Source organism: Malus domestica, chromosome 01 (genome assembly GCF_042453785.1).
Source record: "Malus domestica chromosome 01, GDT2T_hap1".
Classification (NCBI taxonomy): Eukaryota; Viridiplantae; Streptophyta; class Magnoliopsida; order Rosales; family Rosaceae; genus Malus; species Malus domestica.
Window position 1 is genome coordinate 27,824,521 of NC_091661.1, and position 14,167 is coordinate 27,838,687.

The following is a 14,167-nucleotide window of genomic DNA, read 5'->3' on the forward strand; positions in this document are numbered from 1 at the left end:
AAGTTATTTTGATGATTTTAATTTTTTAAATTAATAAAAAAACTTACTATAAAATACTATAGTCATAAGGTATATGTACATATTGTATTGTTGTATTATTATTCTATATAAATTAAAAAACTTAAGTTTATTTATTTATTTATTTTTATAGTATACAATAAGCAAAGAGTGAAATTAAAAAAATAAAACACATGAAAAATAAAAATATCACACACTTTAAAAAATTATAACAAGTGTGAAAAATGTGAAAAAAAATATGTAAACGTTGGTGATCGCATCCTATACCATTTGAGGATGGGTACATCGTCGTTTGAATTTTTAAAACCATACAAACCCTCACGAATAGTATTTTTAAGAGAGTTCAAATTAAATTAAATTAAAAATCATTAATATACATGTTTGAAAAATGTGAAAGAATTGTGAACACGGAAAATTCCTGAAACGAATGAGACAAGAACAACGTGCACAAACAAATATTTGTATTTGATGATTTTGGGTTACAATCTCTCTCTATTTTGATCCTCTGATTCGATCTCCGTAAGGTGTTGATTGGTGGATGTTTTGTTGATCCAAGGGCCGTTGATGCTTGATCTTGGATGAATTGTTGGAAGTTTCTTCAAAGGGCCGTGGGCTTGATCTTTGAAGGTGGATTTGAGCGGATCTTCAAGGAGCCGTTGGGACTTGATCTTGAAGAACAGTGATGAACGGATCTTCAAGGGCTTTTGGGCTTGATCTTGAAGAACAGTGATGAACGGATCTTCAAGGGCTTTTGGGCTTAATCTTGAAGAACGGTTGGATGTGTGTGGATTTGTCGACGTTGTTGATCCAAAGGGCCGTTGGGGCTTGATCTTGGATGAACGGATGATGAACGATGGTGCTTTCTTCAAGGGCCGTCGGGGCTTGATCTTGAATTGGTGGATGATTGTTGATCCAAAGGGCCGTTGGGGCTTGATCTTGGATGAACGATGAACGAAGAACGAAGAGAGCTTTCTTGATTCTTCGGGAACCTGGATGCTTGAAAGCTTCGGAGTTTCAGAGCTTCAGAGCTTCAAGGTGTAATATCAATTCGTCCCCTTAAATGAATGAAATGGGCTTGTATTTATAGAATTTTCCAAGGCCTAACTTTGAATATAATATTCCAGATGAAATAAGTTGTTTCTGCCAGGTGTTGACACGTGTCCTATTTGATGACTTTTCCAACTCATTTCAATTTTCGTTGAGTCACACGCTACGTGTAAAATTTATGTAATACATGAGCGTTGAAACTTTGATTTATCGGTCAACATTTATTTACCGAAATTTCGATGTCTACAAATGCCCCCACTTCAAGTCGCGTCGTGTACATGTGCTTGTCGCGTGTATGAGATGCGTTTTGAAGTCCCTTACTGTAGATGTCGATCCAAGGGCCGTCGAGGCTTGATCTTGAATTGGGCTGGAGATTTCTCAAGGGCCGTTGAGGCTTGATCTTGAATTGGGCTTGAGATTTCTTCAAGGGCCGTTGAGGCTTGTTCTTGAACTTTCGTTTGAAATTTCTTCAAGGGTCGTCGAGGCTTGATCTTGAAGGTTGAAATTGGACCACAAGGAGCTTCATGTGGTAGATGATCTTTGACTTTGGTAGTGGGTGAATCGGCACGTATTTTGTTGCGCTTGTTGACTTTCCACAGCTTTGATCTTGAACTAGGTTTTGATTCAAGGGTGGTAGACACTTGATCTTGAATCAGACTTGTGATTTCTTCCAGGGCCGTCGAGGCTTGATTTCGAATTTGGCTGAAAGCTTCTTCAAGGGCCGTTGAGGCTTGATTTTTGAAGGTTGACTCGAACACATGACAAGCAGGCACGAGGTAAAGGTGACAACCTGTTTCTTTGTTCAATCTTTCTAATTCACACATGAGCGGTTTGGTCAACGGTATGATCTTCAAGATTGATGAACTCTTCTTCCAGTTGGTGACTTGATCTTTAAGGATTCGATTCAAGGGTGGTGAATCAGCACGTGCAGCCCACAACGCCTAGTAAGTTGACCCAAGAATTTGAGGGTCAAAACGAGTTCTTCATCTCAGACTCTTTCTGCCGAGTTGACTGTGCATGCTGCATTCTTCTCTGCTTGTTTCTTCAGGCAGATATGGCAGCTTCTCGAGTTCCTCAGTTCGGACTCCTTCCGCTGAGTTGACTGTGCAGACCGCATTCTTCTCTGCTTGTTCCTTCTGCACCTTGTCTCCACATGCTGCAAGGTATCATTTTCACTTGCCTTATCTGTTCTCCAGGCAGATGTGGCAGCTTCTTTGGAAGTACAGCAGCAGTGGGAAACGAGTACTCGAGAGCAGTGCTAGGTAGGCAATCAGGGAAGGGTTCCAAGCAGTCGGTTCCTTACCCAAGTTTAAGTGGAAGTTCCGGCATATTGTTTTCTTTATCCTTGTCTTTGTAGGTAAGAACAAGGACAAAGGAAAGGACAGGGAGAACGCATGATATGAGATACTTTTGCTTTCTACCCTGGTGATATGAGATACTTTTGCTTTGGTGTCATTTGTTTGCTGAGGTACCCCAAGGAATAAGGAACACTGAGTGACTCGAGAGGTTTCGTTGGGAAGGCATTCTCGGAGATGAAGAAAGGTTCCGTATGTCTGCCTTGCTATGGAAGGCGAAGGTGGACAGTTATAGGGAGTTCCTTAATACCTGTAGAGGTACTGTTCTTTCACTCGTGTCAGTAGCCAATGCGTGATTGATCAGTATGGCTTCACGTGTTTTCTTCTTTATCAGCAATCTTCGACAAATTGTCCGTAATTTCCGCCAGGCTGAGTGTGCATGTGACAGGTGTTGACGTGGCTGAAGAAGACTGGCGCTTCTTCAATAACTGGGATCGGCGCTTCGACAAATTACCCGTGATTTCCGCAAAGCTGAGTTTGCGTGTGATGGGTGTTGACGAGGTTGAAAAAGACTGGCGCCTCTTCGATATCTGGGATCGGCGCTTCGACAAATTGCCCGTGATTTTCGCAAAGCTGAGTTTGCGCGTGACGGGTGCTGACGAGGCTGAAAAAGACTGGCGCCTCTTCGATACCTGGGATTGGCGCTTTAACAAATTGCCCGTAATTTCCGCAAAGCTGAGTTTGCGTGTGTCGGGTGCTAACGCGTCTGGAAAAGCAAGATGCTTCTCCGATTTCTGAGCTTGCCTCTTCGATTTTTGAATCGGCATTTTCGAACTCTGAGCTCGCCTCTTCGATCTCTGAAATCCCGTCGAGTGCTGATTTTTTTTTATAGAGGCATGCAGTTCATTTCAAAGCACACTTGAATTTTCGCTTGTGAAAACTCCCTTCTTGCACTTCTAAGATCTTGATTTTTTCTGTTTTCTTCTTCCTTCAATACTTTGAAAATGTCTGGCCCCTCCGATCGTCGTTTTGACTTGAATCTTGGTGAAGAGGCAGTCCCTTCTTCTCCAGACAACATATGGCGCCCATCCTTCATATCCCCCACTGGTCCTCTTACCGTTGGGGATTCAGTGGTGAAGAATGATATGACCGCTGCGGTGGTGGCCCGGAACCTTGTCACTCCCAGAGATAACAGACTACTTTCCAAACGGTCTGATGAGTTGGCTGTTAAGGATTCTCTGGCTCTCAGTGTGCAGTGTGCAGGTTCTGTGTCTAATATGGCCCAACGCCTATTTGCTCGAACCCGTCAAGTTGAATCATTGGCGGCTGAAGTGATGAGTCTCAAACAGGAGATTAGAGGGCTCAAGCAGGAGAACAAACAGTTGCATAAGCTCGCACATAGCTATGCGACAAACATGAAGAGGAAGATTGACCAGATGCAGGAATCTGATGGTCAGATTTTACTTGATCATCAGAGGTTTGTGGGTTTGTTCCAGCAGCATTTGCCTTCGTCTTCTGAGGCTCTGCCGACTGCTGAGGCTTCAAACAGTCAACCTCCGGCACCTACTCTTCCTGGAGCTCCGCCGAGTTGTGAGGCGCCACGTAATCGTCCTTGAAGATCCCCTCTTGTAATTTTGAGTTGATTTGATTTTTTTTTTTTTTTTAAGGTATGTACACATTTATGTAAAATTTCCTAGAAAAATAAAATGGACTTCTATTTCTCTTAATGCATTTTTTTTTTCATGCGGTGCCATGTATATATATATAATATATACCCACACAATGTACATACACACGCACACCCACCTTTTTCCTTTTGCTTTTCGGTGGTGTTCACATCCACCATCATAACTTAAGTGATGGCCACTGCTTGTCTGACGCAACTCCACAAATCATATTTTTATATATAACAAATATATACACACATGTCACCACACCTCTTTGCCGTCCACTATCCCCAAATTTTCCTTTATGTTTTATATATATATATATATTTTTTCTTTTTCTGGTGCCTGATGCCCCATCTTTTTTTCCACATGGTGGTGCTGATCCACCAAGATTTTTTTATATTTTCTTTTCTTTTCTTTTGCCAAAAGCATCCCTTATTTTTTTTTTTTTTTTAATATATTTTTTTTTTCTGTATAAATTCGGGTGATGGGTAGAGGAATTTGCAGGGAGCGGAGCAAGGAGGCCGAGAAGACGGTGCTTCGAGCTTCACGACCGACTAGTCGTTTGACGGCGGTCTTTGAAGTTGTTGGCAGCTGCGAGGCAAGAGACGGAGGTGACCTTGATGTCGGATCCAGCTAGAATCCAGAGCACAGCCACTGAGCCCAACCACAGAGCACAGCCACTGCACACCCGTACTGCCACCGAGCATAGCCACCGTACACCCATCGCACTGCCAGCATCTTCACTGCACTACCATCTATACTGCCTGTTGAACTTGCTGCACTGCCTTGTCGTCCTTGCACTGTTTCCTTGCTGCACAGCATCGCCGTCGCACCGTCGCAGCATAGCCTTTGCCATTGCACTGTCCACTGCATCTCCACTGCACCATCCCCATTGCTTCTGCACCGCACACTGTTTTGCATCTTCACTGCGTTGTTTCCTTGCTGCACAGCCTTGTCGTCCTCACTGCACAAAACTGCACTGCCCTATCTCGCTTGCTGCTGCATCACCACTGCAAGGGGAGAGACAGATTGACAGTGCTTCCGAAGCTTCTTCGCCACCGTCAACAGCGCCAATCTTCGCTCTCTTAGTTCAGCAAAAGCTTCAGGATCATTTGCGAGTCCAATGACCGAGTCATGAAGATGGAAAGCATGGATCCTGCAGCACCAACCCAAGTCATAACCTCAAGCCGAGTCAGAGACAACAATCTAAGTTACAACCTTCAAGTCCAGTGACTGAACTTGAAGATGGAAAGCATGGATCCTGCAGTACCAACCCAAGTCACAACCTCAGTCTTGCACTTCTTCCTTCTTTCGACTAGCTTTGGGAGACCAACCGAGAGAAGCAGCAGCAGTGATAACACCAGCTACAACAGCAGAATTCCGGTACTTGTCAGTCGATACCTTGGCAGTTGACACTCCAGAGGAAGAGGCATTTGGTTTGGCATCAGAGACTGAGCCTCCTGAGCTTCCAGCTGATAGATCTGCTCGTTCAGAAAGCGGCAACTGTTAGTCGTTGATCCTGATCTACCTGGCATCCCAAAAGCATCTTCAATTGGTGGAGCTCAAGAGGTATGGAACCAAGAAATCCTAAATCAGGGGCCAACGTTCCACAAAGATGAAAATATCTCTTAAATTCAGGATGACCACTTTTCCATCTGAGCACTCCACCACGAACCAGGGAAAGTGATCATCTTCTCCGCGATTGTTGGGAAGGAGGAAGAGTATAGAGAATTTGGTGTAGGCGGGGTATTCGAGCAGCTCGTGGACGCTGGTGGCGGGATCAATGGCGGTGGATCCGTTGATGGTGGCTTGGTTTGTGAGGAGGCTGAACTATTTGCGGAGCTCCGACGTCATGTGGAGATCTTCGCTGCCGGTGTTGAAGGCACCTGGGAAGATGCCGCGACTTTCTTCGTCCACTTGGGGCTTTTAAACGGCGCCGGATCGATTGGAATAGGGGACGTGGTTGGTAGCGTCTGGAGGGAAAATGAACAGTCGAAGTTGGCGTCGGCGCCGAGGCCGAAGGCGGCGCGCGCGAGGTTAGTGAGGCGCAGCGTTTCCTGGGCATTGGGTTGTTCTTCTCCGTTGCATCTCTGAAGAGGATTTCAGTGGATTGTGAGGAAATGGGAGTGTGAGCAACGGTGGTGTAGATCAACGGTTGAGTCACCAGCTGTACCGTGCAAAACTTGCCCTGAAGGCTGGCCGGTTGCTGCGGCTGACTTCAATATTGAAGCATGACTTTGATCTAAAATCTGGCCCACATTATCACCAAATCTCTGCTTCATAGATGCATCATCCATAGAATCTCTCTGAAGAGGAAGTTTTAATCTTTCCTCATACATCTTTGTAGCCATGGCATTTGCTGTTCCAGGATTTTGTCGCATGAGAGGATCATTTCCAACAAGCCCATTTGTAGGTCCATTGTGGAGATGTGCCCCATCTCTTATCTGATGCGGCTGTGGCGGTTTGACGGATGAGTGCATGCCGGCATCCGTAGCGACGGTGAAGGAGAGGCACCAGGTCCGGTGGATTCGCGGGAGATCGGTCCTGGGTTGGGCCGAGAGCATGATGATTTTCTGGAGGGTGTCGGCGGCGATGAACCGGAGATGGCGTTGTTCTGGAGCCCGATCGTGAGGAGCCGGGTGAGATTGTCTGGAAAGGGTCCCCGGAGGTTGTTGTCGGCGAGGTCGAGAAGCTTGAGCTTGGTGCAGTTGACGAGAGGAGAAACGGCTTGGTGCAGTTGACGAGAGGAGAAACGGTGCCGTTGAGGCGGTTGTTGTGGAGGTCGAGCTTCGAATCTCTCTGCACACCCATTTTCAAAAGCTTATCTGGCATGGACTCTGTGAAATGGAGGCAGGCTTTCTTGGAGGACCCAGGAGGGCTAGGATTTGGGCAGGGGGCCGGCCTTGGGCTTTCCCTTGATAAATGACAAAGAGTGAGAGTGGGCCAAGGGAGCTCGGCCTTGGCGTTGCTTGGAGAGTTAGGTGCGGATGGGCCTGGTGTTGCTTTGGAGAGATCTGGGTTTTGTGCTTCTTCTCAACCGAATTGGGCTTGTGGCTTAAACCTTTTGTTGCGGCTGGGCCGAGACACTCATACATCTACATTTTCTTTTTTTCTCTTTTTTTTTTTTGTAAATACATAATAACATATGTATTCATTTTTTTTTCCTCTTTTTCTTTTTGTAATGAAATTGACTTTCTTTAATAAAACATTTTATTTTATTTATTTTTTTAGTATGACTGTACTCAAAGTTGAACATTTGAGTTGCCTACGTACCCTTCCAAAGAAAGAGATCAAGTCAAAACGTAGTTCAAATACATACATATATATTTTTTTGGTATTTTTTTTTTTTTTGTGCCGTTTGCAGTTTCAGCTCATGCAGGCAAGGAGTGTTGGTGTCGTTTGCAGTTTCAACTCGTGCAGACAAGGAGCGTTGGTATTGCCTTTTATGCTCGTGCAGACCAGGAGCGTTGTGCCATGCAGTTTAGGCTCGTGTAGGCGAGGAGCCTTGTGTCTTGCAGTTTAGGCTCGTGTAGGCGAGGAGCCTTGGTTCGTGCAGTTTAGGCTCGTGCGAACAAGGAGCATTGGTGTTGCCTTTTATGCTCGTGCAGACCAGGAGCTTTGTGCCATGCAGTTTAGACTCGTGCGGGCGAGGAGAATTTGTGAATTTTGTCAAGTAATCCGGGAGAGGCGTTCCTCACAATTTTCATAGCAAGGAGCTTTGACCGCGTGATTGAAGAAGTCTTCGGGCAGGAAATCGCGCATCATGATGGGGATGAACGATCTATGTGTCGAAATTTCATCATCTTCAACACGTTCACGTTGCTTTGAAGGTTGACAATAGCTGCTTTGCCCCCTTTCCGATTGAGGAGACGTATGCTTCTTGTGCAATTTCTTAGGAGTGACTTGAGTCCATCCTTCAACTTTGCTTGTCTTTGAGGTTGCCCCCAGCGGTTGCGGTGAAAACTTTGAGTTGGAAGAGCCAAAAGTGAAGGTGGTATAGTTTGACTTCGCCACTTCGTCAAGATCTAGCTCGATGATTCCTTTCTGAGCCAGCTTCATGATGAGATCTTTCAGCACGAAACATTTTTCTGTCGGATGACTGATGAAGCGGTGGAATTTACAGTACCTTGGATTGTAGGTGCGATTCATCTCTTCCGGCCGTCTGCACTCAGGCAAACTGATCACCTTCTTGTCCAACAGGTCATCTAGCATGGCAACCACATCAGAGTTGGGGAATGGATAAGTCTTCTCTTCAAGCTCCTTCAAAGTGCGTCTACGCGTCTCTTGATCACGAAAAGCTTCGGTTTGAATCGCCTTGCCTCGTGTGGATATTTTGACAGGAGATGTGTTGATCATCATCGCTTCCTTGGTGGGTTTCCAAGCAGCCTTTTCCACCTTTGTCCCAAGAACTTTGTCGTTCTTGTAGTCGGCGATCGGTTCTTTCTTCCCATGATGGGCGATGCTCAACTCCATGTCATGGGCGCGAGTGGCCAATTCCTCGAAGGTCCGCGGTTTAATGCCTTGAAGGATGTATTGCAAACCCCATTGCATGCCTTGGATGCACATCTCGATTGAAGAGGTTTCCGAGAGCCTGTCTTTATAGTCGAGGCTTAGAGTGCGCCATCTGTTGATGTAATCAATGACTGGCTCGTCCTTCCACTGCTTTGTGCTCGTTAGCTCTAGCATGCTCACAGCGCGGCGGGTGCTGTAGAAACGGTTGAGGAATTCCCGCTCTAATTGCTCCCAACTGTTGATGGACTCAGGCTCTAAGTCCGTGTACCACTCAAAGGCATTTCCTTTCAGCGAGCGCACAAACTGCTTGGCGAGGTAGTCTCCCTCCGTTCCCGCGTTGTTGCAAGTTTCGACGAAATGTGCAACGTGCTGCTTTGGGTTTCCTTTTCCATCAAACTGCATGAACTTTGGTGGTTGATAACCCATTGGCATCCTTAGGGCATCAATCTTCTTGGAATAGGGCTTCGAGTAGAACAAGGAGGTATGTGAGCTCCCTTCGTACTGTGCTTTGATGGTGTTGGTGATCATCTCCTGCAGCTGCTGGATAGAAAGAGATCCCATGAGTGCCGCTGCTTGGTCTGGCTCCGGCTTCCCATCGATTTTCTTCATCGGAGTTCTTCGTCTCCGCCAGCTCCTCCCTTTAGTGGATCATCCTCTGGGTCGGGTTTATCGCCGTCCTGCGCCTCCAGTCGGTTGACTAGTGCTGCAATTTGCAAGTCTTTTTCTTCCACAGTTCGGGTTAGCCTTGCGATTGCTTCATTCATTTGAGCCAGCTGCTCATCGATTGAAGTTGCTCCAATGGTCATGACTTGCATGGCTGAACTGTCGCTTGAATCGGCATCGGATAGCATGGATTCGGAGTATTTCCTTGGGCTTTCCCCCTTTGGTGCCCTTAGTGAGGCTAAGGTGATCGAAGGCTCGTGCCTTGGGTGCTTTTGTTCCCTTGGCAGAGTTGATGCAGAGGTGAAAGAGGCGGCAGACGTAGCTCTTGCCATGCTTCGAGTCGTGATGCCCAAAGTGACACCAGTTGCGACGATGACGCTTTTATTCTTTGCGCCGGTTGCGGGAACAGTTTGAGTCTTCCTTGATGCCATTAATTTTGGAAGTGCGCTTGAATTTCTTGAACGGAGAAAGAGATGAGAGGCAGAGATTGTCCCACTGGGCGTGCCAATTTGTGAACACGGAAAATTCCTGAAACGAATGAGACAAGAACAACGTGCACAAACAAATATTTGTATTTGATGATTTTGGGTTACAATCTCTCTCTATTTTGATCCTCTGATTCGATCTCCGTAAGGTGTTGATTGGTGGATGTTTTGTTGATCCAAGGGCCGTTGATGCTTGATCTTGGATGAATAGTTGGAAGTTTCTTCAAAGGGCCGTGGGCTTGATCTTTGAAGGTGGATTTGAGCGGATCTTCAAGGAGCCGTTGGGACTTGATCTTGAAGAACAGTGATGAACGGATCTTCAAGGGCTTTTGGGCTTGATCTTGAAGAACAGTGATGAACGGATCTTCAAGGGCTTTTGGGCTTAATCTTGAAGAACGGTTGGATGTGTGTGGATTTGTCGACGTTGTTGATCCAAAGGGCCGTTGGGGCTTGATCTTGGATGAACGGATGATGAACGATGGTGCTTTCTTCAAGGGCCGTCGGGGCTTGATCTTGAATTGGTGGATGATTGTTGATCCAAAGGGCCGTTGGGGCTTGATCTTGGATGAACGATGAACGAAGAACGAAGAGAGCTTTCTTGATTCTTCGGGAACCTAGATGCTTGAGAGCTTCGGAGTTTCAGAGCTTCAGAGCTTCAAGGTGTAATATCAATTCGTCCCCTTAAATGAATGAAATGGGCTTGTATTTATAGAATTTTCCAAGGCCTAACTTTGAATATAATATTCCAGATGAAATAAGTTGTTTCTGCCAGGTGTTGACACGTGTCCTATTTGATGACTTTTCCAACTCATTTCAATTTTCGTTGAGTCACACGCTACGTGTAAAATTTATGTAATACATGAGCGTTGAAACTTTGATTTATCGGTCAACATTTATTTACCGAAATTTCGATGTCTACAAGAATTTATAAATGCTCGTGATTTTAGGCGATGGTTACGTGGTCGTTTAGCTTTTTAAAACCCTCAAAATCTCATGAATAATGTTTTTTATTTGAGTGCAAAATTAATAATAATTATTGTAGGAGAATGAAAAATGTAAAATAAATATACAACCATTCGTAATGACAAGCTTTACAACTTTCATGAAATGGTCAACTCCGAAATCAGACACCATAATCCATAAACCTTAGATTTAAATTTAACCATTGAATGTCATTTACGCTTTATTCTACTTACCGAATTTTATTTTTAAGATTTTCATTATTTATTGATTTAAAACATATTTTCTTTAACGGGTAACAGATTGGGTCAAATTACTTGATAATATTAACGGGTCAATTTCGGATCGGGTCATATTACCCATTTACTTTAACAGGTGTTACATGACATGACCTGTTAAGATATCAGGTATGTCATCAAAACAACACGAACACAAAAAACACGACACGAATGTCAGATTTAGTCTGTACAACTAATTAGGGCTTAACTATGTTGTTGGGTCAATCAAGGACAAAACTATGTTGTTGGGCTGAATTTGCAAGCTCACTGGGCCCTCAAGTACGCAATGTTATTTCCCGCGTGGTAAAACGTGTTCCCGCCATAGCAGATTCCGGAAGTACAAATTAGGTTTTCACCATTTCCCATTATGCTAGGCTTTTCATCTCTCTCTCTCTCTCACTCTCTGTGCCAGTAGCGCTGCAATTCTTCCAGGGAATTCCTCTCAACCCTTTCCTACTTCCTAATTTTAAAACTCCATTTATGTATTTATTTTTCTTAATTTATGTTTTAGATTCTTAGACTTGGCACAAAACCGAGTCCAATAACGTTTTAAAGTTCATGCACGTAGTGGAATAAAGCTTAATTGTTATTGTTGTATGTTTTAGATTCTAAACATATAGCCGACCCACTTAGTTGGATAAAGGTTGATCGTTGTTGTCGTATGTTTTAGGATATAATTTTGATCATAAGATTCTCATCTGAGCAGTAAATATTCTTCGTTTTTATTAACTGATGTCATATAAAAGAGTATGGTTTTTTTCCCACTTCAGTGATTTTTCAACTAGATTGAGACAACGGCCATGAAAAGGAAAAGAAAGTCAACAGCTTCTCCTGCCACCCAAATGGTGAAAAACGATGAACACATTCAACAACTGGGAACTAACATAACCGATCTTCCAAAGTCTTTCATTCACGATGTTCTACTGAAGCTCCCGACGAGGAACATTATTGCGTGCAAATGTGCATGCAAGACTTGGTATGGTCTAATTTCGGACCCCGAATTTGCTAAGTTACACTTTTCACAAGCACAGCCCTTTCCCATCATCCGGCCCCTGGATCCGTCCCGTGTGTCAAGAATCCTTTACTTGGCTGAGCTGGAAGACGGGTCTGGTTTTGATTTGAGGAAGTGCACCTGTAAGATTAACTATGATCGGTCTGGGGGTGGAAAGTCTTACATCCACATGAAACTCACCAAATACAAAATCCCGTTGCGCAATGCGGATGAGGTAATCGATAGCCAGGGCAATGTGGCGAGTTCGGTGGGTGGGAGGAACCATCATGGCAGGAAACGGAAGCCTTGTATCAGGATAAGGCCGAATCATCACAAGTACAAGGTGGTAAATTCGTGTAACGGCTTCCTTTGCCTGTCTAGTCCAGTCACTAATGACCCTGTTGTTGTCTGCAATCCGATCACCGGCGAGTTTATACACCTTCCGGAATCAGCCTCTAAGTGCGAGAAGGAAAAGGAATCGTATGATTGTGGATTTGGTTTCAATCCAAAGACAAATGAATATAAGGTGTTGAGAATATTTCAGCAAAGGGAACCCTACACTAAAGTGGCTGAGGTGCACACACTTGGGACAGACTCGTGGAAATTTGTTGGTCCTGCTCCATTCTTCCTATCCATGCTAGAACACACCACCTATGTGAAAGGAGCACTTTATTCGTTCTACTACGAGAGTTTAGGTTATAAAATATACTCTTTTGACTTGGAAACCGAAAAGTCTGAATCTGTTCCATCACCTCCTATTCGACTGGAGAAATCTCGTACTGTGAGCATGGGAGTTTTGGGAGATTGCCTTTGTTTGTGTGATTATGACGTTTTACGCATCAAGTTTTGGGTATTGGATGATCACGGTGCACAGAAAATATGGAGGCAGAAGATTTCTGTTTATACTGAAAATTGTGGAAGGTGGCCATATGGCTTATATAAATCGATGAACTACTTAAAGAATGGGGCTTTGTTGATGTTTCATTCCCGCACTAATTCCTTTTTCTACTATCACCCAAGAAGATATCGTAAGGCCATTTATCTTAAGATTCGTGGGTTTAAGTCGGATTTTGAAGCAATTAGTCATGTTCCAAGCTTGATTTCACTCAAGGACATTCTGGTGGGAAGTGATGTACAAGTCCTGCATATACATTCAAGGTAAGGATGTGAAACATTGAAATATCTTTTTACCTTCTGTGCTTACACCTTATCTGAATTGTTTGTATTTTGATCTAGTCCTGATTTTCTATAAATAGCAAAAATTTTAAGCTTTTTAAGTTCATCAGGGTCCCAAGTTACTTGTTGTGATATACGGAAAACATGTATGCTTTGCAACTGCAACTCCGCAATCTAAACATGAATACATCACTTGGTATGTTTACGATTTGCTTCCCAATCGATTTGACTGCCATCAATGATTTTTATTGTCTTTAGATCTAGGTGATTGAGTTGCTTTCACTTGGTGCTGACAAATTGGGTTAGCATCTCGTTGGATCTTTACACAAACGGATGCTTACTGCTTACATAGACACATATACGTATGTATTCATGTATGTGCGAGTACTTTACGTAAGGGCAAGTAGGATTCAGTGTTTTTCATTTCCCATATATTGCTTGCCTTAATATGTATTGTCTTTTGACATCTGATTTGATCGTGCTGTGAAAGTCGGGCAAAGATTGATATTGCAATATCTGTTTTCTCAAACGTTACTTCTCAAGCATCGAGAGACGAACATCTTGGTATTATTGACTGCTATTTGTTTCAAAGTATTGTACTTTTAATTTGTCACATCTGTTGACACAGGTGCGCAGAGTTGAGGCTGCTAGGAGAGTCCAAAGCTCTTTTTCTGGATGAAGAAATTGCGGAGTTGGCATCTGATTTTAATTCTTCCGACAGTGGTGGTGAAGATGAAGATGAAGATGAAGAATGAAACAAACATAATAGCGGAGGTGATGCAGTCTTACAATGGCGGAGTGTTACCTGTCTAAGGCGGTAAACTACCATTTTGTTAAAGGGTTTAACTGCCCTTAGTGCTATATATTTGGACACGAGAACTTGGATTCCCATCTAGCCTCAATGACCAACTACTGTTTTGGTTTGAAGTTACTTTGAATTGTTTTGGATCAGAAAATTACTTGCTATGTTTATGGAACACTTGATTATGTTTGAAGTGACTTTGAGAGGTCAATCTTCCTCGTCTAAAGCTGACTTGTTCATGGCTAATTAAATTAGGTAACAAAGATAAGA

The 14,167-nt window shown here is 43.9% G+C and overlaps 1 protein-coding gene across 1 annotated transcript; it reads left to right on the top strand.

Moving 5' to 3' along the window:
- The first annotated feature begins 11,756 nt into the window (after positions 1–11,756).
- Positions 11,757–14,026, top strand: LOC103423561 (F-box/kelch-repeat protein At3g06240-like). The gene is made up of 2 exons (XM_008361649.4): positions 11,757–13,077; positions 13,724–14,026. The coding sequence occupies exons 1-2, from the start codon at positions 11,771–11,773 to the stop codon at positions 13,848–13,850; spliced, it is 1,434 nt and encodes a 477-aa protein (XP_008359871.3). The 5' UTR covers positions 11,757–11,770; the 3' UTR covers positions 13,851–14,026.
- The last annotated feature ends 141 nt before the right edge of the window (positions 14,027–14,167 follow it).

Excerpts from the sequence above, each read along its gene's own strand:
- LOC103423561 (XM_008361649.4), top strand. The coding sequence starts at position 11,771 with ATGGTGAAAAACGATGAACACATTCAACAACTGGGAACTAACATAACC. Across the intron at positions 13,078-13,723 it reads GTCCTGCATATACATTCAAG|GTGCGCAGAGTTGAGGCTGC; the intron begins GTAAGGATGTGA and ends CTGTTGACACAG.